Source organism: Prionailurus bengalensis, chromosome A2 (assembly GCF_016509475.1).
Source record: "Prionailurus bengalensis isolate Pbe53 chromosome A2, Fcat_Pben_1.1_paternal_pri, whole genome shotgun sequence".
Classification (NCBI taxonomy): Eukaryota; Metazoa; Chordata; class Mammalia; order Carnivora; family Felidae; genus Prionailurus; species Prionailurus bengalensis.
In genome coordinates this window covers 103,526,560-103,549,760 of record NC_057348.1, presented here as the reverse complement: position 1 = coordinate 103,549,760, position 23,201 = coordinate 103,526,560, and the positions used below count along the sequence as shown (strand labels likewise).

Genomic DNA, 23,201 nt, shown 5'->3' with positions numbered 1-23,201 from the left:
AATAACTGTTGAACCTCGAAGCTGTAGTTTTCTTATCTGTAAAGTGGTATCACAAAAATAATACCTACCTGATGAAATTGTTGTAAAAATTAGCAAGATAACTGTATGGTAACAATGTTCCCAAGACAAACGAGGTACTCAATAAGTGTTCATTCTCATTCTCCTTTCCTATTTCTTATAGGTGGTTCAAGAAGAGGAATATGAGCTGACCACTTATTATACTGAGGAATCTTCCTTGGAATCCCCCAAAATGTTGTAAGCTTCAGTGAGCACTGCTACTTTAAATATTTTCCTATGGTGTCCAAAAAAGACTTTTTCCCCAAAATACCACATCTAGGTTAAAAAAATCATAGACTAGAAAAAGATCTAGACAATAACCAGAAACCAGAGTTTGATGATTGACAGTATTGGTGCTGCCAATACTTCTCTGGTGGAATTACAACAACTAATGAGCCCTTGAAAAAAGGTTTACCCATGTGGGAAACAAGTAAATTAGCACTAATAGGTAGCTCTAATTCTATTATTTTCCTATTTTTCCATTTTGCTCAGAAAAAAAAAAAAAACAGTAAATGTTTCAATTGTGTATCTATACCAAATTCTCTCCACACATATTATCATTTAGAGGCAGAAAGATCAAAATTAACTGGTATTTCTGGCCCCCTGATCCCCATCATTTGAGACTCTTACCAGAAATGTATTTCAAAGACAAGAGTAATGAAGGGGAACTGGAGCCCTACCAAATGATTGACAGATAACGCTTCAGTGGGAAAATCTAAGCAACACATTCTCTTCAAATATTATGCTCCACGTTGTCGTTAATACATCAAACATGGGTTGAGAACACTTGTGATCAAATAAAAAGCAAATTTAGTATCAATTTTTATTGGCATACTTCTGAAGATGTGTATCATTTTTCAAGTTTCTGGACAAGATAGTTAGGCTCAAGTTTTTACCAAAAAATATATCTTTTGAAAATATGATTTTTACATAAAAATAGTAATTGAGAAAGTAGGTTTGGAATGGCACAAGAGTATCACCTAGGATATAACTTTAATATTATAGAATAATGGAATCTAATGGTAATTAAGAATGGGGCACTGTAGTAATAATTCAATGACTATTTATAGTCAATTATTTCATTTACCCTTGGGATTTAAAATTTACACCTAAAATGGTAACACTGCCCAATGTTCTCAATGGGTTCTAAAATATGTTTAGTGTTCATTTATATATGTATTCCACATAGATGCTTATAAATAATATATACAAGATAAATTCTATCTAAGTTTTATGTGTTTAATATAAGGGAATTCCAGGGGCACCTGGGTGGCTCAGTCAGTTAAGCATCCGACTTTGGCTCAGGTCATGATCTCACGGTTTGTGGGTTTGAGTGCCGCATCAGGCTCTGTGCTGATGGCTCAGAGCCTGGAGCCTGCTTCAGATTCTGTGTCTCCCTCTCTCTCTGCCCCTCCCTTGCTTGTGCTCTGTCTCGGTCTTTCAAAAATAAATAAATGTTAAAAAAAATTTTTTTTAAGGGAATTCCAGAACACTTCATGTAAAACTAGAATTAAAAGAATCCACTTGTTCTCAAGATGAGAAAAAAAAATAGTATACCAAAGAGTTTGAGCAATAGGTCTTCCCCTAAGTTTTTTAAGGAAGTTAAATCCTCAAGAATCTCAAATAAAATACAATATTACAAACTGTCTTTTTAGGTTTTAAAGCAGATTGCTTTATATTGAAATGTGTAAAAAGGCACTTAATATTTAATAAGTCAGAAGCCCCAAATAGAAGGAGCTCTTTATAAATTTTGGCAAAATTTTTAATTACCAAAGTCAGATGACAATTGCCATTTCTTCACATCCATTTAACATCTAATCTAATCCATTTAACATAAGAGTATTTTATAAAAAGAAACCAAAAAACTTTCACCTGAAAATTTCTATTGAAATATGATATGATTTTCTATCAAATATTAATTCTCAACCAAAGCTCTCACTTCAAAGTCCTAAAAATGGGAACCATTCTCTGAAAATGCTACACACCCATCACCAAGATTTACTTCAGAAAACCAAAAAGCAACATAATATAAATTAATCTAAAAGCATCAAGATAAAAGTCTGAAGAAGACATATAACCATATTCCAAGGGGATTATTTAAAGCATGCTAAGTTCAAAAATGTCATAATGTTACAGGCAAAGGCAAGTGCCCATATATAAAATTGCAGGTTTACCAAATGCCCAGGTGTAAAACGTTAGTTCTCAAAGTGTGGTCTGTGGGATTCTGTTTCATAGGGTCCAGAAGAGAAAGGTTATTTTCATAACAATACTAAAGTTATTTGCCTTTTTCACTTTCTCTCATGGTTATATAATGTAGTCTTCCAGAACTACATAACATGGGATAGGGTCATCAATCTGACAACTGGTGTGCTTCTGCATGTCTTATTTTTTGAAATTTTTGAGTTTTAATTTGAAATGGTAAATAACAAAATATATAACCTACATTGGGGTCCTCAATGATTTTCTAAGAGCATAAAGGGGTTCTGAGACAAAAAACAGTTTGAAAACCACTGTTCTAGAGTATTTCAAGGCCTATGGCAAAGGCATGTTAAGGCTTTTAGAGTCAATAGTAAGGGGTACAGGGGTGACTCAGTCGGTTAAGCACCCGACTCTTTGGTTTCAGCTCAGTCGTGATCTCATGTTTCATGAGATCAAACCCCAGGTCAGGCTCTGTGCCCAGAGTGCAGAGTCTGCTCAGGATTCTCACTCTCCCTCTCTCTCTGCCCCTCCCTGCTCACACTCTCTCTCTCAAAATAAATAAATAAACATTAAAAAGAAGAGTCAGTAGTTATAAAAGGTCCCCAGCACCCCGCCCATCAAAATCCCCTAAAAAAAATTTTTAAATTATTAAAGTTTCTGGGCATCATTTACAGGATGTCCAACATCAATTCCCTACAAAAGTACTTAACACAGCAGCTAAGAAAGTTTGCTGCTTATAAACTAAATATATCTCTACCAAAAAGTAATATTTGAATACTTAAAAGCAGAGAAAAATTAAACTTCTGAATATAATCAAATATATATGTATTAACTAATAGATACTTGCCAAGGTATCACTACCTAAAATAACCAGGAAGATTAAGATACAAACAGTGGCCATAGGCAATAAGAATTACCTTTAGTCATTTTTACAAAATCAAGAGCACATAAACATGAAATTCAGAAATATAAAATAATAATCTCCATTGATTAGTTTTTATTAATTTTTTTATCTAACTTGAGTAACATTTAAATAGAAATAGAATTATCAAAAATTACTGAAGAGTCTTGGGGAAAAATAGTCACCAAGCTTTCAGATAGAATATTATCAAGGGAAAACTAACTTTCTATCAGTTCTTCCACATCTCTGCAGGGGGTAGAGCAAAAGGAAAATTAACATAAATTAACACAAGAGAAATTAATTTAGCTACTATAAGCAACTTCTTGACAATTTTATTGGGGCACATTTCCAAGAAATACTCTGGAATCTCATTTCTTTGGGACTTAATCTAAATATATAAAGTCCCATTATTTAAAGTCTCTTCTGGTAGGAAAAAAAAAAAACTAAAATAGCACATGTGGCCTTCCAATGTACCATAAAGGACAGTCTACAACCTCTTAAGCAATATGTTATGTGTTTAATATATATATATAATATATATATTATATATATTATATATATATATATATTATATATATTATATATATATATTATATATATAATAAATATAACATAATTTAATATGTACTGCAGATTATTAACAAGTAGATAATGTATACATTCTATGTGGCAAATTTCTAAACATATGCTGGTATTTTCCACACCTTACCATAAATCTAACTCTGCCTCTGTCGTGAGCCAGCCTACTTTTGTGAACGTCAGACTAATAAAAATGATGTAAGAAAGTGATGCTGCCAAAGGTAAACTTACTAACTTGAGAGAGACTGAGTACTAAATACTATAAAATAAACTGGGTAAAGCCTAAATCAAATCAAATCAAAAAATACACTGGATAAAGCCTAAATCAAATCTGAACAACTGAATTTTCCATATTTCTATTTCCCTAAATTGGCACTGGGAATATGGAACTGTTTGTGCTATAGCATTGTAAATATCATATTCCAAATGACAATTTGCCATTACCTAAATATAAGAATTAGGATAGCACTGGAGGCAGGCAACATTCTTCACATGAAAGTGGATAACCTAGAAGTTTGCCAATGTTTATAATTTAAAATATAAACTATTTCATCACTACCAGCATATAACCCACTCAGAGCCTGTTACTTAGTATTCTGGTAAGAAAAATTACCAAGTTTTTAAATGAAACTTACTTAAAATAGGTAATCACTGCTATGAAAAACTTTTAAGTAGAAGTAATGTAAAAGAATAAAGTACACAAGGAAATTCTCCCTACCAGTTTACCCTATTTCAATGATATGAAGAAAAAAAAAAAAGTGCTTGCTAAAGAAGTGAATTTTCATGACAATAAACACATTAACAGAAATGACAGACTTAATTATAGTTCTACATGTTGATGTAACAGGTACATCTACATGTAAGACGACAACTCAATCTTTCTTTTGAAGAAAAACATATACATAAACACACAGACAAAGAGACATAGATGTGTTTGACTGAAGAGTCTTGAATGTTGCATCTTGGGCCCAATGGATAAACCTAACTTTCGGTAGTAGAACTTCAAGTGGAAGGAGTCATTACTGTAGTTTTATAACAGAAATGTTTGTTTTATGACAGGAATGTTTGATTTTTCTTTTTCATTTCTTTGCAGACAGAACTTATTCACTAAATATATGTATACATATACTCCCTACATCTAAAGCAAAGACTTGGTGACTATTCAGATGATGAGTGTTACAACTGGTAAAGGAAGTAACCTTAAAGTGAGTCTCTAAAAGTCTGAGGCAATCATTAAGCTGTTTGTTGTCCTACTCTAGAGTATTCTAGAAGTCTAAATTTTCATGTGGATACAGGATATAACTAAGTTGAAATAAAGGTGACCTTTGTTTCCATAATTCACTGAGCACCGTTCAGCAGTCCTATGAACAATGGGATGAGAGAATAGAAAGGGGAAAGTAAAACTACCATTTCCCTAGTCTATGGGTATAAAAATATTTCTCTAACTATATAGACTGCAAGCTCCTTGAGGACGGTGATTGTGAGCTCCTTGAGGACGGTGACAAATAGTAGATACTCAATAAAGGCTGGCTGACCAAATGAATAAATGTTACAGTTAAGGTGCTCATTCACTCCCACAGCTGTCTATAAATAGGATTTCAAGGAAGCTACTTAATATAACGAGCAGAATGGTTTAGAGAAGAATTCCCTTTTCCCCAGACAGACAGATATCATAAAAATTGGGTTGATCTACCTCATTACTCTTGCTTTGAGATAGTGTCAGGCTATCATTGGTCAGTTCCTCATCATCAGCACTGTTTCTGCTAAGAACTTTACTCTTCTTCTTCTTGCAACCCCCTTCACTGGCAGGGCTGCTGTGATCTTCATCATTGCCTTCATCATTATCATCCTCATCACTTCCACTTCCCTCATCTTCATCATCCTCATTGTCTCCATCACTTCCTTCTTTCTGAGATGCAGATCTTCCCTTTCTCTTTACTACAGTAGGTCGCCAATCATTGTCATCTTCACTGTCATAGTCATCCATATCATTCAGCTCTTCCATAGATACAAAATCCAAAAGCGGTCGATTTCGACGAAGGTTCCACTTTTTTGGCTCACTGACTTGTTCCTCTGTAGTGGTTGTTGTAGTGGGGACTGATGGAGATGTGTTAACAGCAGGAGGACTTGTGGCTGGTGTGGTAGAAGCAGCAGAAGCAGCCACATTATCAGATACTGTTGCTTTTTCTTTCTCCTCTCTTTCCTTCTCTTTCTCTTTTTCTTTCTCCTTCTCTTTTTCCTTGTCTTTCTCTTTCTCCTTTTTCTTTCTAGGTCTTTCTCCATTCTCTTCTTCCTCCTTCTTTTCCATTTTAATTAACTGTTTTTCTGAGGACAGTATTTCTTCCTCTGCAGAATTTTTAAGTTGTTCTTCTTTTACTTTAATATCTTCATTCAGTTCTTCTTCTAAAATATTTTCTTCAGAATCACTACAGGAACCTTCTCCACTGTCCTTTGAAGGATCTTCACTTCCATTACCACTCCCTTCAGAATCTGTTGAAAATATGAGAAAAAAAAAACCACACATATGTATATACATACACACACACACACACAACGCTGACACAAATGAAACCACCAAAATTTGTGAGCAACTTGCAAAACAATATAAACAAAGTTAAGTCAAAGAATGGTAGACATTCCCAACCTGATTAAATAAATCAATGAAGTTGGTATAATGGTTTTAATTCAATATAGCACTAATGAAGATGAATATATGTAACTCTAAATTAAAACATGCTTTAAAAAGCAGAGCACTATTTTGTGTCATATAGCTCATGCTATATTTGGTACCCTAGAAACAGTTTTTTTCCCCTAAAAGTAAAGGTGTTTCTTTTTAAATTGGGCACTTAATTTTAACTGAATTATATAATACAGATCAAATTCTTCTTCTCTTCCATCTTCCTTTCATAAACTGTATGAACCTACAAGTGTTGTGTCACATTCAGAACAAGAAAAATCTGGCCCAAAAAACTTGGTTTCAGGGGCGCCTGGGTGGCGCAGTCGGTTGAGCGTCCGACTTCAGCCAGGTCACGATCTCGCGGTCCGGGAGTTCGAGCCCCGCGTCAGGCTCTGGGCTGATGGCTCGGAGCCTGGAGCCTGTTTCCGATTCTGTGTCTCCCTCTCTCTCTCTGCCCCTCCCCCGTTCATGCTCTGTCTCTCTCTGTCCCAAAAATAAACGTTGAAAAAAATTTAAAACAAAAACAAACAAAAAAAAACTTGGTTTCATTTCTTTCACTCTTTATCCAGCAAAAATGAGCACAGGTATCTATGATAGTCAACATCCCTAACATATCAATCAATTTTATGAGTACCAAGTTCACAGGTGAAAAGAGACAATAGCACTAGCACAGTTAATAGAAGTTGCAAGAGCTGTTATCAATTTTCCTGCTTATTAGGATACCTTTCCTATCAGTAAGAGCCACCTAAACTTTCAAAAACTCTAGGCAGTAACTACAATAGCCCCAGAATGAAAGAAATTAATAATTTTTTAAAAAGAGAATCTATCTTGGAAATGAGCAACCACAGTAGTCACTAGAAAGATAGGCTGAGAATATTAAAGAATTCATGCAGGACTTCAAGCTTTCTGGCAAGTTTCTTCCACTCTTGATGAGGGCAGGCCAGGCTGTCTTAGACCAACACTACCCAGTAACCTTCAAATCCTCTTTATACCTAATCAAATTAATAAAAATCTAAAATAAAGGAAAGGAGAAAAAAGGAAAGGAACAGGAAGAAATAAGAAACAACCAGTCATAATCAGATCGTGGTCATCACCATCAGTAAAATCTGTAGAGTGATAAATTTTTTGAGCATATAACCAAGAAAAGGGTAATAAAAATGGTGGAAAAAAGTCTATGTTTCCACACCATTTTAATTTCTGTTAACCAGCCTTAGCCACTATAATTAACTGGGCATTAAAAGAAAGAAAGTTGTAATTAGTATCAAGTATCTAAAATATCCTAGGAATACTTTACAAATGATTGATTAAAAAAATCCTGCAAGTTAAATCACATAAAAAATAAAGACTAACATACAATAGATACTGGCTGACCCTACAAAATAATTGTCAATCTCAAGATGACCATGCAGGAACCCAAGACTTATTCAAAACTGTTGCAGGTGAGGGGAGGAACCTCTCTAAATAATCTTACATAGAACACAATGGCAGTACCATGTAGGTCAACAATCCCTTAGGTGAAACTTTTGGAGCCAGATGTCTTTCAAAATTTTGATTTTTTTCAGATTTTAGAAGGGTAACATGGTGTATACACAATATATTACACTAAAATCTCCAGTGAGGTCTGTGGCACTATCCTATAATGAAATACGTATCTGCATTAAAAAGTATGATAAGTACGATAAGGCGACACTACAAATAAACTATCAGTTCCAATTAGGTTTTACCATGAAACAAGTGTGTACCAAACTTAAGAAACATTTTTGGATTTGTGAGCTTCCTGAATTTCAAAAATAAAGAATATCACCCACAACTAGGTAACTTGTTTTCAGTCCAGCAGTTCTGCAAATTGTTAAGAAAATTGTGATTTTTTTTTTTAACACCACTCATAATTAAACCCAACCTACCATGAAACACTACTTATGGTAAAATAATTTCTAGATATTTTTAAATAAGGATCTAATAAATAATAAGCAGAATTAACTAAACACTTCTAAGTCAAAAAAGAGTCTTTGTGCATACTGACTACAGAAAATTGGAACATCTTGCAAGCAATGCCATAATTAAGAGAGATGGCCCCCATTAACAGAGATACTTTTTAGAAATACCTAAAAAGCATTCCTAACAATTTTTACCAATAAAAACAACAACAGATAACAAAAGTAAGATTAACTGGGGCACAAACGTGGGTACCTAATCAAAACTGAGACCAATCTAGGGGCAGCTGGTTGGCTCAGTCTGTTAAGCATCTGACTTCGGCTCAGGTCAGGATCTCACCCTTTATGAGTTCAAGCCCCACCTTGGGCTCCGCGCTGACAGATCAGAGCCTGGAGCCTGCTTCAGATTCTGTGTCTTCCTCTCTCTCTGCCCCTCCCCTGCTCTCACTCTGTCTACCTCTGGTAGACAAATAAATATTAAAAATAATGTTTATAAATAAATAAACATTAAAAAATTAAAGAAAAAAAGCTGAGACCAATCCAACTTTGCTATTGCTTGGTAAATTTTACAAAATGTTAAAAATTTTTATGATTTTGTCTTGGTTGTTGTTGCCAATGCCAATCATTTATTTTTAAATGTATAGGGAAATTGATACTCTTTGATTCTGTTTTTGTTTTACAATCATGTCTGAATAGAAAGCAATTTGAAAAAAGATTTAAATGCTTTACATATGTTAACATATTATTAGATGAATCTGAAATTTTTCCACAAATCCAAAACCTAGTAGCTTACCCAACCCTTCATTCTCCAAATACAATACATTATTCATACTCCAACTGCAGGCATCAGGATTATATCAAATTTTATCTTTCTTTGATTTCTGAAAAATAACTTCTTCACATCTGATTAGTCATCACTTCTTTTTGGTACATATGCACTTGAGGGATGGAGATAAACAATATTTAGTTACAAACATAGCTTGACAAAAATAACAATGAGAAAATCAGAGTCTTTGTCTATAATTATATTTTTGTAGGCTGCAAAGAAAAATTTCCTATTATTACAAATTCAAACAATGACTCTGTCAAGTTCCAAATCCATCACTCTTACATCTTTTTTTTTTAAAGGTAATAATAGACTAGAGAAATAAGTCAGATACATCACGTAAGTCAGATACTTAGCATTAGAAGCAATTCTAACTCTTCAATAAATTTATTTTTTTTTTTAGGAAAAAAGCTTTAAAATTTAAATCCCTCTTTTCTATTCAGTTAAGTAAAAAGTAACCTTTCTCAAATACACAATATAGTAAACTCTCTCGAAACAATAGCTATTTGACAGTTAAGCAATTTTTTACAGACACAGATTTAAAAAAACAACTTTCAAGAATTCTTTCACAATATTCAATGCTTAAGTTCTCCCCATGATAAATATTAAACAATAAAATTGGTATGATTTGACTCAGTTTTATTTTAGCTTTGCCATGTAAAGAATCATCTTTGTTCATCAACCTTAATTAACTATTCCCTTCATTGATCTAATGCAATAGCGATTAGCATTTATAAATATACACAATACAGAATAGACAGATCACCAGTCTACAGGTTATTCAGTTATCTCCTTGAGGCCATTTTTGACTAATCCTGTACATCCTTCTTAAAAAGTCAACCAGTCAACCAACACAACTCCTATTCATTATCTGTGTCATTTAACATTTTTTGGGTAAATTTAGACCAGTGGTTCTCAAGTAAGAACAATTTGAATTCTGTCCCTCAGAGAACATTTGGCAATGACTAGAGGCAATGGATGAATAGTCACCATGAGAGACAGGGGTGCTGATGGCGGTGGAAGGAAGAAGAGATACTACAGGCATTTAGTAAGTAGAAAACAGATGCTGCTAAACATCCTACAATAAACATGACAAGCCTCCATTACAAAGAGTTATGTAACAAAAATGCTAATAGTGCCAAGATTGAGAAACCCTAGTCCAGCAATATAAAGCCTCAATTTAACCTCATTATATTTTCCCAAGCACATCTCTTTTATTCTTTTACTCAATCCAGATCCCCAATCCCCTGGACATTTTCCAGGCTCCACACTTCTAATATTTAAGGTTTCCCTCACCTAGGCTGCTTCTCCTTCAGTTTCTAGTTCAACTCATCTCCTCAATGAATTGTTCTAGATAAAGTAGTCCTATCTCCTTGACTTAAACTACACAAGTAATCAATCATGCCTTGCATTGTTATTTTACTGATTTAATTATTCTAATATCATCACTTTTCTTTGTGAAATCACCATAATATCCAGCAAAGTGCTTTTAAACAAAACTAAAGATCAATAAACATATCTTGACCAATTAGCCTAAATTAGATAAAGTGCAAAATACTACCAAAGCAAAGTAGCAGCCTGACCCTTCAGGTAAATTATTTTCTGGCAATTTGTCCTAACTAAACTAACTATGGCCCAAGATCTAAAGTTAATCATCCTACCTTGGCCAGTGTGTTAATGGAAACAATGCTGCTATTTTGTTTTATTTAGAAGGAATACAAGCACTCATCTTCAAAAACATTCCACTTATACATCAGATTACTAAATGTAATCTCTCCTAACCCCAATCCTAGGATCAAGTCTCAGATATAACCAGTCTAACTAGGTTAAGTGATAAAACTGCCAATAATCTAAAATGGTAATTTTATGTGGTTCAGTTTAACATGTCTACATATGGTTCTTCTGGTGGTTATCACCATAATTCTAATGTTTTAAAACTTATTAATTTTACAATTTATTTACTGACTGCCCTCAACCAAAAATGAGAAATTTAGCTCTAATGTGACTCTTGATCTTGGGGTCGTGAGTTTGAGCCCCATGTTGGATGTATAGATTACTTAAAAATAAAGTATTTTAAAAAAAGAAATTCAGCTCTAATTTCACATTAAAGAAAAAACAAAAGATGATCTATTTTCAGTTTGTACTTTTCTAAAGGACTTTTGGCCATTAACATCACTTGCCAATCTGATTGGCAGGTCATTTTTTGATCAATATTTACCTTTTTGTATTTTATCACTGAGAACTACATGAATAAAATTATGTTTACCTGCAAAGGTATTGAATATAATCTTTCAGAATTGTCTATATTCTCAAAGCCAAACAGAAATATGAAGTTTTTTAGCCAGAATTTCTGAATGCAAAATGAAGAGCAAAAGAAATTGATGGACAGAATCCCATTAATAAAAATGGAGGCCAACCAATCTAATCATTTTAATATTAAGTTCTAAGGGAGTCAGTAGTTCATTCAACGAGTCATTTCTAGACATTGCTTTTAAAAGCTTTGATCAGACAGATGGTAAGCTATTTCTCCACCTCAGTTTCATCTACTCATACATAGGATTGGGATCCCACAACTCTAACATGACTGAAAACCAATGAAGAATCTACGTCTTATTTCTTGTAGGAGTTCAACTACCTCAGGCAAAGAAAGGATACAAACAGGAAACACTAGTAATCTAGAGTAAGCTACCACCTCAGCTATGGGGGACACGAATGCACCTTAACCAAAAATGGAAAATAAGATTCAATTGCTATTAACCACTTTAAACAAAATCATTTTCTACTATAATCTCCTTTACAATAGCATAAGAACTGCACAGGAGCCAAAGAAGTAAATTACAAATAGAACAGACTAGGTATGATACAAGAGGAACAGAATGTATATACATTTTTAGTGTTTTTAAGAGATTTTTAAAAAAATTATCAGCCTAACAACTCATCCTCCCATTTTTCACACATAAGTGATAATTCCCATCAACTCTGATTAAGATTTACAAGATCAGGAATCTATATTTAGCTTGATACCAAAAATTATCTTGAGAAAGTAGTTTGTATCATTAGATTGTTTTAACCTTTGTAAAGACAAGTGATAGTGATACCTGTAAATGACTACATCTCAATAAAACAAAAAAACCTACCAAGTGAGGATTTATTGTCACAGAAACAATTATGGAACACTTAGAGATTTGGCTTTAGAGTTTTTTCATAATTGGTGTTCAAATAACTCATAACTTCTGAGACCCAACGACTGTTGTCACAGTCAACAACCTTGACCAAAACTACACTCTAACCAAAAATATTCTTATCTACCAAGGTTCTCACCAAGAGAACTTAAATAGTTTTGGATTTTACCTCCCGTCCCTTTTTTTCCCCTTCTTTGGAAGGACCAAACATCAGTGAATTGACTAAATGAGAAAGAAAGTAGCTGAGAAGCAAAGATTAAAAGGCAAGATAAACTTAACTTTTGATTGTTGGGAGTGACCTCAATTAGTCATAACATCCAGGTAGCTTCAGTTTAAAATCACATCTATTTACTTTTAGGATCAAAGCAGTGAAAAGATTATTAAATTTTGGAGTCAAAATATATCCATTATGGCCTAAGTGACCTCATGCAAGTTCTTTGAATTCAGGCCTGTTTTCTGTAAAATAGTATCTCCTTCATTAAGTTATTATAAAAGTTAAATGAGATTATGGAAATAAAATGTTCTCAGTAAATCACAATGCAAATTCTACTTGCTGATGCTATTGAAAGTAATATCAGAAACACAACACAACCTAATTTCATCTCCTACCATCCCTAGCAGGAGAAAAAAAAAAAAAAAAGAAAAACCAGAGGAAAGGAGAGAGAAAGGACTAAGTATAGAAAGCTCTCCGGAAGAATATATTAAAAGTACTAAAGGAATGAAATTGAAAAGGCTTTAACTTCTCATTTTATTTAAATCTCCAACAAAAGGGGACAGATTTAAAATAATTTTATTGTTCGGGTGTATTAGTATTTTTCACATAAAATAAACACAATTTGTATGCATTTCTCAGATTCCTGCAATTAAAACTATATACATGAAGCACAATAAACAGAAGATACCATGGAAAACCATATTTTTCTGTTTTCCATTTAGTATGTGAATATATGACCTTTTTAAAAAGTTTGCTGTTTTTAGAATCACAAAGTATGAGCCAACATGTATCTTTATACTTCAGAGTTGTTTGGAAGGCCCAATCCACAAGGTCCAACACCTACCACGAAGTACAACTTTTCACACTGGCTAATTTTATTCTGGTAAGGGAGCTAACAGACAAACAGCAAAACTCCCCTCAGAGGGTGTCAAGTGATTTGAAAAGAACCCTGCTCATGGGCTGTATATGGCTCACGATACTCCCAGGGTATTTATTGATTTTGCAATACTTCCCGATTTTTTTCCCTCTATCCATAAAATAAGCATAAATACATTTTTGAGTAAAGAATAGAGAAAATGCTTTCGAATCAATGGAATAAGTTTTTTTCTGCCTGCTAATTATCTGAGTATCAACATAAACAGAAGCAACGGTAGGTTCTAGTAAAAGAACCTTAGGGAAATCACATGGACAAAATAAATGAAGTTTATGTGCTTTAACTTTAAATTGGCACTTAAATCAAAACCGATTTTTAATAGGCTCTGAAAGTAAGCCCAATTCCAGGAAGCTGAGAAAAGGGAAGAGAGAAGGAAACATTTACCTGAGGCATCTCCAACTTTAAAATCACTGTCATCTGAACTATCATAATCGAGAGCTTCTAGCAGAGAAGCTGCCAAAGGCTTCACCTGCCTCCTCTTGGAGCTGCGATCCACTGTTAAGAGAAAAGCATTACATCGTCATTAATAATCACACCAAGGGCAGAAGACACCTGTGATGCTGAGGGAAGACACAGATGACCTCGTGCAGGGAATCTTTGTCTAATTCAGTTCTCAGCAAATGGTGTAAGAAGCTCGCGGTGGGTACGCGGGCTGCGGAGGGCTGGGCAGCAACACCTACAGCTCCAGCCTGGGGTACGGCAAAGGCGAACCCAGGCCGGCCAAAAGCGAAACTGACCCTCTTGCACATTGTTATGTTTCTGCCACTTGTTCATAATCCCTCACTTAGATATGGTAACAGTCAATACAAAGAAACCGCAAAGCCCAGGTAATAAAAGAAGCCTGTTCATTCCCGTGTACGTGGAAGGTCCAAAAAAGGTCCAGTTTCCCGCAGGAATCTGCCACCCCCACCCTGCTCCCACAGGCCCTGACTTCTATCTAGAAGGGCTGAAATGCACCTTTCTCCCGCCGGAGGCCTCCGACACACTTACTAAGGAATCCGTGAGGTGGTCGTTTGGAGGAGACCTAGGGAGAGGCTTCGAGAGCCCAGGCAGCGCCGAGGTCGGGACTGATACCGCGGCAACAAATCCGAAAGATGCTACTTAAAATCGGTGCAGCGACCGGACCCGGGCGCCTCTAGACCGGCCCCGGTCCCCTCCCGCCCCCCACCCCGCCCCCTACTCCTCGCCGAACCAGCCCCTGCAGCTCGCGCCCCTTCCCACGGCTCCCCTGTCAGAGGCGCCCTCAGGCCCCAGCAGCCCCGGGCAGTAAATTTCCTCCGTCAAAACTGTTAGAAAAAAAATAAAAGAAAAGAAAGAAAAACTTTATTAGCCTGCACCAGATGCAACAAAAGACCCAGAATTCGCAAAGTCCGAGGCCGTTTGCCTGAGACAATAGAGAAAGCAACGACCCGGATACAGCTCTGAAGAGAAGGAAGTGAAAATACACGGCAAAGCACGGCCCTAATAGCAGCCACAGACGTGAACGCATGCGCCGAACTTGCCGCCGCGCTCCTTGTCTCTCTCTGTCTCTATCTCTCTCTGTCTCCCCAACCCCCCGCCCCGTGGGAGGAGGGGCCGAACAGAGCCGAGCAAGAACCGAGAGGAAACCGAGACGAGCCGAGTAGTGACGAGAGGGAGCCGAGAGCCCTCCCGGACCCTGCGCCGCTCTTCCTACACAAATCCCTGAGGTTTCACCGCCAGCCCGAATCCTTGGGAGGCAATTTTTGTTTCTGGCTTTTGTCGTGTAAGGAGTTACTCAGAGTACACTGGACGTAAAAAGAGACGTTGCTAACTTAAGCTACTACTAAAGAAACGTAAATAATACCGAGAGCCACACTCTACCTACTGCTTCTGTAAATTGCATCGCTTTAAATATCTTGGAATTTGAGAAAATTTCATTTTCCCTAAGAGGGAAATGAGGTGTGAGAATTGTATTAGACTTTGCTGCCTTGAAAATCACAAATGTAACAAGGGGGAAAAAGCACTGATTTAGTTATGTTAATATTACAACGAGTGTACTGTGGACAGTTATTTTCACATAAATAGTTCAATTTTACTAAAAGAATACATCTAGCGGGAAATATTCCATTTCACCAGTATATCATGTATGACCTAGGGATGTGTGTCCATATGAACGTGACATAATGCCTTGCATCTGCCTAGGGAATTTATTTTTTGAGACGAATTTTTAAACCCATAAGAACAGCTCAACATGTACAAACAGATTTGTTATTTCTTCAACAGTTTCAAATGCCATATTACATACAGGTTAAATACTTTTTTAATGATACTAAAATGTTAGAATCTGAATAGTATTAATATTTTTCAAAGGTTATATATCAAGGGCCGAGAAAGATTTGGATGAAGTTAATTCAGTTCATTGGTGTATTCCACACATAAACATGGAGTGGCAGTGTTTGTAACATGGGGAAGTAAATGTGTAGGAGTCAAATCATTAGTAGTGGAACTTACTCTTTAAAGAAACATGTTGAATTATTTTGTAAACTGGAATTGAATTTTATAATATTAAACTTGAAAAAAAAATAGTATTCACTATAAAGACGTGTAATTTATGGTATGATTACATAGGGGCTGGACCTTCTACAAGACAGTTGTCTTTTCTCCTCCAGAACTTAACTCGCTGTGTATGGTGAGAAAGGCTACCAGGGAAAAAGTACACATGGCTAAAAGGAGAGAAAGCACTCAGGGAAGGCTTCCTGGAGTAAGTTATAGATCCAAACATAGCCTGAACTGGCCTGAGAAAGGGAGAAAAGGAGATGGAGGTGTTCCAGACCAAGGAAAAGTCATACACAAATGCTGAGGGCTAGGAAAGCATGGCTAGTTAAATTTACCAAAAGCTGGACTACTTCTAATACCCCAGGACATTCCACCATAACAGTAGTTGTACAAATTATATTGCAACCTCATCTTTCTGTGTTGCTCATCCCCGCTAAAAGTGTAAACTTCTCCAATCTCTAAGAATCTCTAGTGCCCTGCCCCAAACTACCACTGCTATGTGCCCCCTCAAGTGTTTCCACAGTGCTTTACAAACTAAATTCGAAAATTTTAAAACCTACAAAGTAATCCCTCTTCCTTTTCAAGGATCATTTATGCAGTTCCTTGTCTAAAATGGGAAATTACCCTGCAGCCCTCTCAGCTGGAGGCCACTCAGCCTCCCACACTTCATTTTCTCCAGATCCAGAGGTAGCATCGTATCCTTCATATTCCCCATTGGCCTTCAGGCCTGTTACTCCTCGAGTTAAAAGCCTAGGAACTTAATTATTTAACCAGCTCTACTCTGGGAACTTAATTTCCATTCTACTTCAAACATCAACCATACGGAGGTGCCTGGGTGGCTCAGTCAGTTAAGTGTCTGACTCTAGGTTTCAGCTCAGCTCATGTCTCAAGGTTCATGATATTGAGCCCTGCATCGGGCTCTATGCTGACAGCTTGGAGCCTGCTTAGGACTCACTCTTTCTCTCTCTCTCTCTCTTCCTCTCTCCCTCTCTCTCTGCCTCTCCCTCACTTGTAGTTGCATGCTCTCTAAATAAATAAATAAATGTTTATTTATTTTATAATAAGTTACTTTATAAAAAAATAAGGATTGTTTTAACTCTGAAGTTAGAAAGCCAAACATTCCACTCTCTAACAACCTCCTAGATTCATTGGGAGGAATTATGCTGAATTATCTAAGAAGGGAAAGACACTCCAAAAGCTAGCATTCAAGTTTCTATAGGAGGAATTCCAAGAAATAGATTGTAGTTTTTGTGTTTTTTTCTTTTTCAAAGATTTTATTAAAGGTCTTTACAGAGCAAAATCCAGATTCCAGATCCACCTGCCAAGGAAACCTTGTTATGCTGTGGGTACTGTCTGCAGCATGGCAGGCCTTTCTCGCCTCCCACCCTTTTGTTCTGAGATGCGGGTGGTAGGCAGTATCTCATCTTTGGGTTCTACAATGCTCACATGATCAGGCAGGGGCTTCTTAGGGCCAGCTTCTTAGGGCCAATCTCACCATCTGGGTCCCAAGGAATCATGAACTTCACTTTGATACCCAGTACACCCTGTCTGAGCAGCACACAGTACACAGCAGTGTCAATGTAGTAGTTAACAGGATCCCCACTGTGAATCATTAGGCCATCCACAAACATCATGGATTTAGCCCTACGTCCTTCAAGTGTCCCAGACACTACGACCTCACAGCCTTTGGCCCCAGTCTTCATGATGAACCACAGCACACCACAGCAGGCCCTCTGAACAGCAAGGCCTCCTAGTAATGTGTGAAGCAGAGACTTTGCCTGGTCACTGGGACACAGATCTCTTGTGGCCACCTTTTCAGCATAAAGCTCTACACTGCCCTCAGGGAAATCAAACCTCTTCTGAACCAAGGGGTCAATTCCCAGATCCACCAGCACTTCTCACCAGAAACACTCTGAGCCCTGATGGCCAAGACAATGATTTCTGTCCTGGTTAATGTAACTCAGACCTCAATCCCAGAGTAGCCATGTTCAGCCAGCTCCTGAGTGAGACACTCATTCAGTTCAGCTTTAAAGATGCCATCTGCCATAGACTTCCTCTTCTTGGAAATGTTCATCACCATCTTGCCACCGTGCACTGCTGACAGAAATAGATTTTCTGAATAAAAAAATATAAACACATTCATATTTAATAAACAATGCTTAATTGCTCTCTAAAAACAGGCTGTAATATATATTACCACCAGGAGTGCATAAGAATTCTTTCCAAACCCCTGACAATTGAGTATTAGCAATCTTTTTTTTTCACTTTTTATTTTAGTTTTTTTAAATGTTTTATTATTTATTTTTGAGAGAGAGAGAGAGACAGAGAGACAGAGAGACAGAGCATGAGCAGGGGAGGGGCAGAGAGAAAGGGAGACACAAGATCTGAAGCAGGCTCCAGGCTCTGAGCTGTCAGCACAGAGCCCAAGATGGGGCTCAAACTCACGAACTGTGAGATCATGACCTGAGCCAAAGTTGGACGCTTAACTGACTGAGCCACCCAGGCACCCCTAACTTTTTATTTTTAAGTAATTTTAGATTTATGAAAGAATGCAACAATAATACTGAGTTTGTGTATACTTCTCATCCTGTTTCCACTAATGTCAACATCTTGCATCACCATGTTATATATCTATAAAACTAAGAAATTAACATTAGTACAATATTATTAATTAAACTGCAAAATGTATTTGGATTTTACTAGCCTTACTACTAATGTCCTCTTTTGTTCCAAGATCCCACCCAGAGGACCATACTACTTTATTTTTTAAGTTTATTTATTTATTTGGGAGTGGGGAGCTTGAGCAGGGGAGGGGCAGAGACAGACAGAAAGAGAGACACAGAAGTCCAAGCAAGCTTCATGCTGTCAGCACAGAGCCCAACTTGGGGCTACATCTCACGAACCATGAGATCATGACCTGAGCCAAAATCAAGAGTTGGATGCTTAACCAACTGAGCCACCCAGGTTCTCCCACATTGCACTTAAATTAGCAATCTTTTTAACCTGTGCAACCCATGTGATAAAAGAAAAAAAAAAAGACAAGGAAGAAAAGGAAAGAAACAGAGAAAGAAAAAAAATTTAAATAGCAAATTGCTTTTTTGATTTGCATTTAATAAATGTGAAAGAAACTGTTACTTGTTGTCCAATACCTATTAACCTTTCTTCAAAAATAAAAGCCCCAAATTTTGACCAGACACAAGTTTTTCAAGAATAGATACTACATTACCTGACTTTCTCTAAGTTATATGTGGTTACATAATTAAGTTCTGCCAATGGGATGCTAGCAGAAAAGGTATGTGCAACTTCCAGGAAATTACATGAAATAAATTATTTCTTCTTTTCATGACTTCTTTTTTTTCTTGCCTAATTTTAGGGCTGAATAGAACCTCCAGTACACTGTTGAATAAAGGTAGTGAGGGTGCGGGGCACCTGGGCGGTTCAGTCAGTTAAGCGTCTGACTTCAGCTCAGGTCATGATCTCACGGTTCATGGGTTTGAGCCCTGCATCGGGCTCTGTGCTGACAACTCAGAGCCTGGAGCCTACTTCAGATTCTGTGTCTCCCTCTGTCTCTATTCCTCCCCTGCTCAGCCTCTGTCTGTCTGTCTCTCTCTCAAAAATAAACATAAAAAAAAAAATTTAAATTAGTGAGAGTGCACTTCTGTGTCTTGTTCTTGATCTTAGGAAGAAAGCTTTTAGTCTTTCACTATTGAGTCTGATGTTAGCTGTGGGTTTTCATAGATGCCCTTTATCACATGGAAGAATTTTCTGTTACTAGTTTACTGATTGTTTTCATTTTGAAAGAGTTTTGAGTTTTTTTTAATGCTTTCTCTGTATCTATTGAAACAATCATGTGTTTTTTATACTTTTGTAATTTTATCAGTATGGCATAGTACATTGATTGATTTTCATATGTTGAACCAACCTTACATTACTGGTATAAATTCCATTTACTCATGGTGTATATGTTACTGGATTCAGTTTTGCTAGTATTTTGTTGAGTATTTTTGCATTATGTTCATAAGGGATATTGCTTTGCTATTATTTTTTTGTACATAAAGAATCTTTATTGTTTATGAGCTGCTACATTAACATCTACAATATTTTTCTCTATGTCTTAAAGGCACACATTGTAAATTACTGTTGGCCTTAACTCTAACAAATTTGAATCTTCACATGATATGACATCTTGTTAAAATACCTGTGTTACATAATCCATCATGTTTTGTGTTTTGTTCTATGTTCAATTCGAGATATTCATGCATTAGTATGCATATTATAAGAATAATTATTTCATAATAGTTACAATCACAGACAGCCTTAATGTAGTATTTTGTCAAAACATATTCTTAATGTTCACAATGATCTTCAACTAATCAAGCTGAACATGACTGTATGTGCCATCAACAATAATTATATAAATCAGATTTATATGTAAAAATGGTCCTTCAAACTACTCCTACAAAAGGTGGTGAAGTAAGCAGCAAAGTGTTATGTGACACTTTCTATATGAAAGAGGAACAAACAGGAAAACAAAAGACAGCAAACAGCAAATATGGAGACCTGAATTTCAGTCCAAGCTTTGCCACTGAATTTCTGTGTTACCTTTAAAAAGTCAACTTGATTTCTTTGAACTTCTAATTCTTTCTTTTTTTAATTATTTTTTTTATTTTTTTAATGTTTATTTATTTTTGAGAGAGAGAGACACACACAGAGAGACAGACAGCAAGGAAGGGAGGGGCAGAGAGAGAAAGGGAGGCACAGAGTCCGAAACAGGCTCCAGGCTCTGATCTGTCAGCACAGAGCCCAACGCAGGGCTCTAACTCATGAACAGTGAGATCATGACCTGGGCCAAAGTTGGATGCTTATCTGAATAAGCCACCCAGGAACGCCTCCGATTCTTTGTTTCTTTCTTTTTCTTTCTTTCTTTCTTTCTTTCTTTCTTTCTTTCTTTCTTTCTTTCTTTCTTCCTTCTTTCTTTTTTCTTTCTTTCTTTCTTTCTTTCTTTCTTTCTTTCTTTCTTTCTTTGTTATTAATTTATTTGAGAGAGAGACAGAGCATGAGCAGGGGAGAGGAGTAGAGGGAGAGAGAGAATCTTAAGCAGGCTCCACACTCAGCATGGAGCCCAATGCAGGGGGCTTGATCCCATGACCCTAGGATCATGACCTGAGCTGAAATCAAGAGTTAGGCACTCAAACAACTAAGCCCGCCAGGCACCCCAAGCCTCTGATTCTTCATTTAGAATCTGGAGATGATAATAATAACTACTCTAGTTAAATGGTATTGAGAAGCCGATGACAAAGGACCCTATTTCCAAAATTACTGCAAAAAAAAATGGTAAAAAAAAAAAAAAAATCCAAGAACTAGGATAACATACAACGCAAATAATGATGTAAAAGAAAAGGAAAATAAAAGTTGTAATTAAATATTAATAATTATTAACAATGAAATTGTGGAATTTAATACAAGTATTAAGCAAGGATAGGTAACCAGAAGAGTCATAATTTTAAAAGATTATAACCAAACCCAAGAGAATTGGTGGTAAATAAATTGGTGTGTGGGGAGTGTAAAATAAGAAAAATAAAAACAAAAATTGAATTGTCTTATTTGGTTTGGAAGAGGTTATTGACCCTGACTGTTTTGTTAAGAAGCCAGGAAAATACAAAACTGTTTGTTATAAATCTAAGGATAATAGATCTGATTCACAAAAGGTAGTTGAACATGTGAATTGCCTTTGTACCCTCCCCAAATTTCACTGAAATCACAGAATAAACATAAAAATAGAAATAAGGCCATTAAACCATAGTATTGTTGTAAACCCAGGAGGAGTGTCACAAACTTTTGAGGGTTATCAAGGGATTATGACAGTTATGGAAAGGTAGGCTCTGATTGCCAAAAAAATTCACCAAACTAAGGAGCTAATAATTTCACCCAGGTGAAAGAAAGGAGTTACTGAAGTGAGATTTTCCTTAAAAGTGTCTGTATAACCCTCAGATGAGAGATAATGAGGCCTTTGAAGAGGGCTAAGACTTGGACAACCGGTTGGATAATTCATTAAAAGGAAAAAACCACACAGCAATCCTGTTTCCAGGGAAGCTGAAAACAATGTTTCTCTCCAGAATAAAAGTTCAAGTTCAGTTCTATTAAGCAGGAAGTCTGACTCCAGAAATTTTCAGAATGGGTACCAGGTTTATAAGAGAAAGAAAGATAGTGAGTCCACTATCAACTGCCAAAAGAAATGGAAAAATTTAGCATTATAAACTACTAATAAACCATAAAGGCACAGCCTACTCATTCACATGCACCTTCCCTGTACCACCAAACTTCTTCCCACCCACTATAACCATAAGAGCAAAGCCATCTATAAACAGAACTTGTATCCATTATCTATTTTCCAGGTGAACAGGGCTTCTTATTTAGGCAAGGTATATAAATTCTGGCTACCAATACCATGCAATCTATGTATACAGACATATGAGCAAACAAGATTAATTAAATATTAAAGTATTTAAGTATAAAAGTATTATACTTAAAAAAGTATAAGTATTAAAGTATAAAATATTAATTAAATATTAAATCTAACAACATGAGAGGAACTAAACTTCTAAAAACCTTTAAAACAATTCTGTAATTCAGAAATATCAGGGCTCCTACATACATCATGAGATTTAGAAGGTAAAAGGGAGGCAGAGGCCATCTTCTGTTAGCTGTAGAAGCACCAAAACAAGCTCCATTCACATTCTGGCAGAATCTACTCACCAGCTTCAAAGGGATAAACTTACAGTGGAGCAGCAGTTCTGGAAAAAGGTTAGTGGCAATAATTGCATTCATTTTCTCATTTCTACATCACAGCTACAATTGTATGATCTTCAAACTAAAAGTCTCATTGGATCCCTGACTTTCATTCTTCCAGGCTTTCAAATGATTTTGTATGCACAAAATTTCTTTTCAGAGTAACATACCTAGACTGGTTTCTATTTCCTCTACTAAAATCTTAAGATGTTCAGAAAAGAAAGAAATAAAACCTCAAAATGGGAATCTAAGATTTATTATTTGATGTGGTATGGGTCAAAAGACAGTGATAATTTTTTTTAAATGTGTATTTATTTATTTTGAGAGACAGAGAAAGCACATGCATATGACCGTGGGACAGGCAGAGTGAGAATGTGTGATAGGGAGAGACA

At 36.1% G+C, this 23,201-nt stretch overlaps 1 protein-coding gene and 1 pseudogene across 5 annotated transcripts in view; both read right to left on the bottom strand.

Annotated features, from left to right (window-relative positions):
• Positions 1-15,052, bottom strand: part of PHF14 (PHD finger protein 14) — a 213,954-nt gene extending 198,902 nt beyond the window's left edge. For all 5 annotated transcript variants that reach the window (XM_043588972.1, XM_043588974.1, XM_043588973.1 and 2 more), the window contains exons 1-3: positions 14,494-15,052; positions 13,888-13,998; positions 5,430-6,226 (exon numbers count right to left, since the gene is read on the bottom strand). In XM_043588972.1, the coding sequence (XP_043444907.1) occupies positions 5,430-6,226; positions 13,888-13,998; position 14,494 (909 nt within the window). In that variant the 5' untranslated portion in view covers positions 14,495-15,052. The remainder of the gene's footprint in view (positions 1-5,429; positions 6,227-13,887; positions 13,999-14,493) is intronic.
• A 2,235-nt stretch (positions 15,053-17,287) lies between these two features.
• On the bottom strand, positions 17,288-18,131 carry LOC122486445 (annotated as a pseudogene).
• Positions 18,132-23,201: the final 5,070 nt, after the last annotated feature.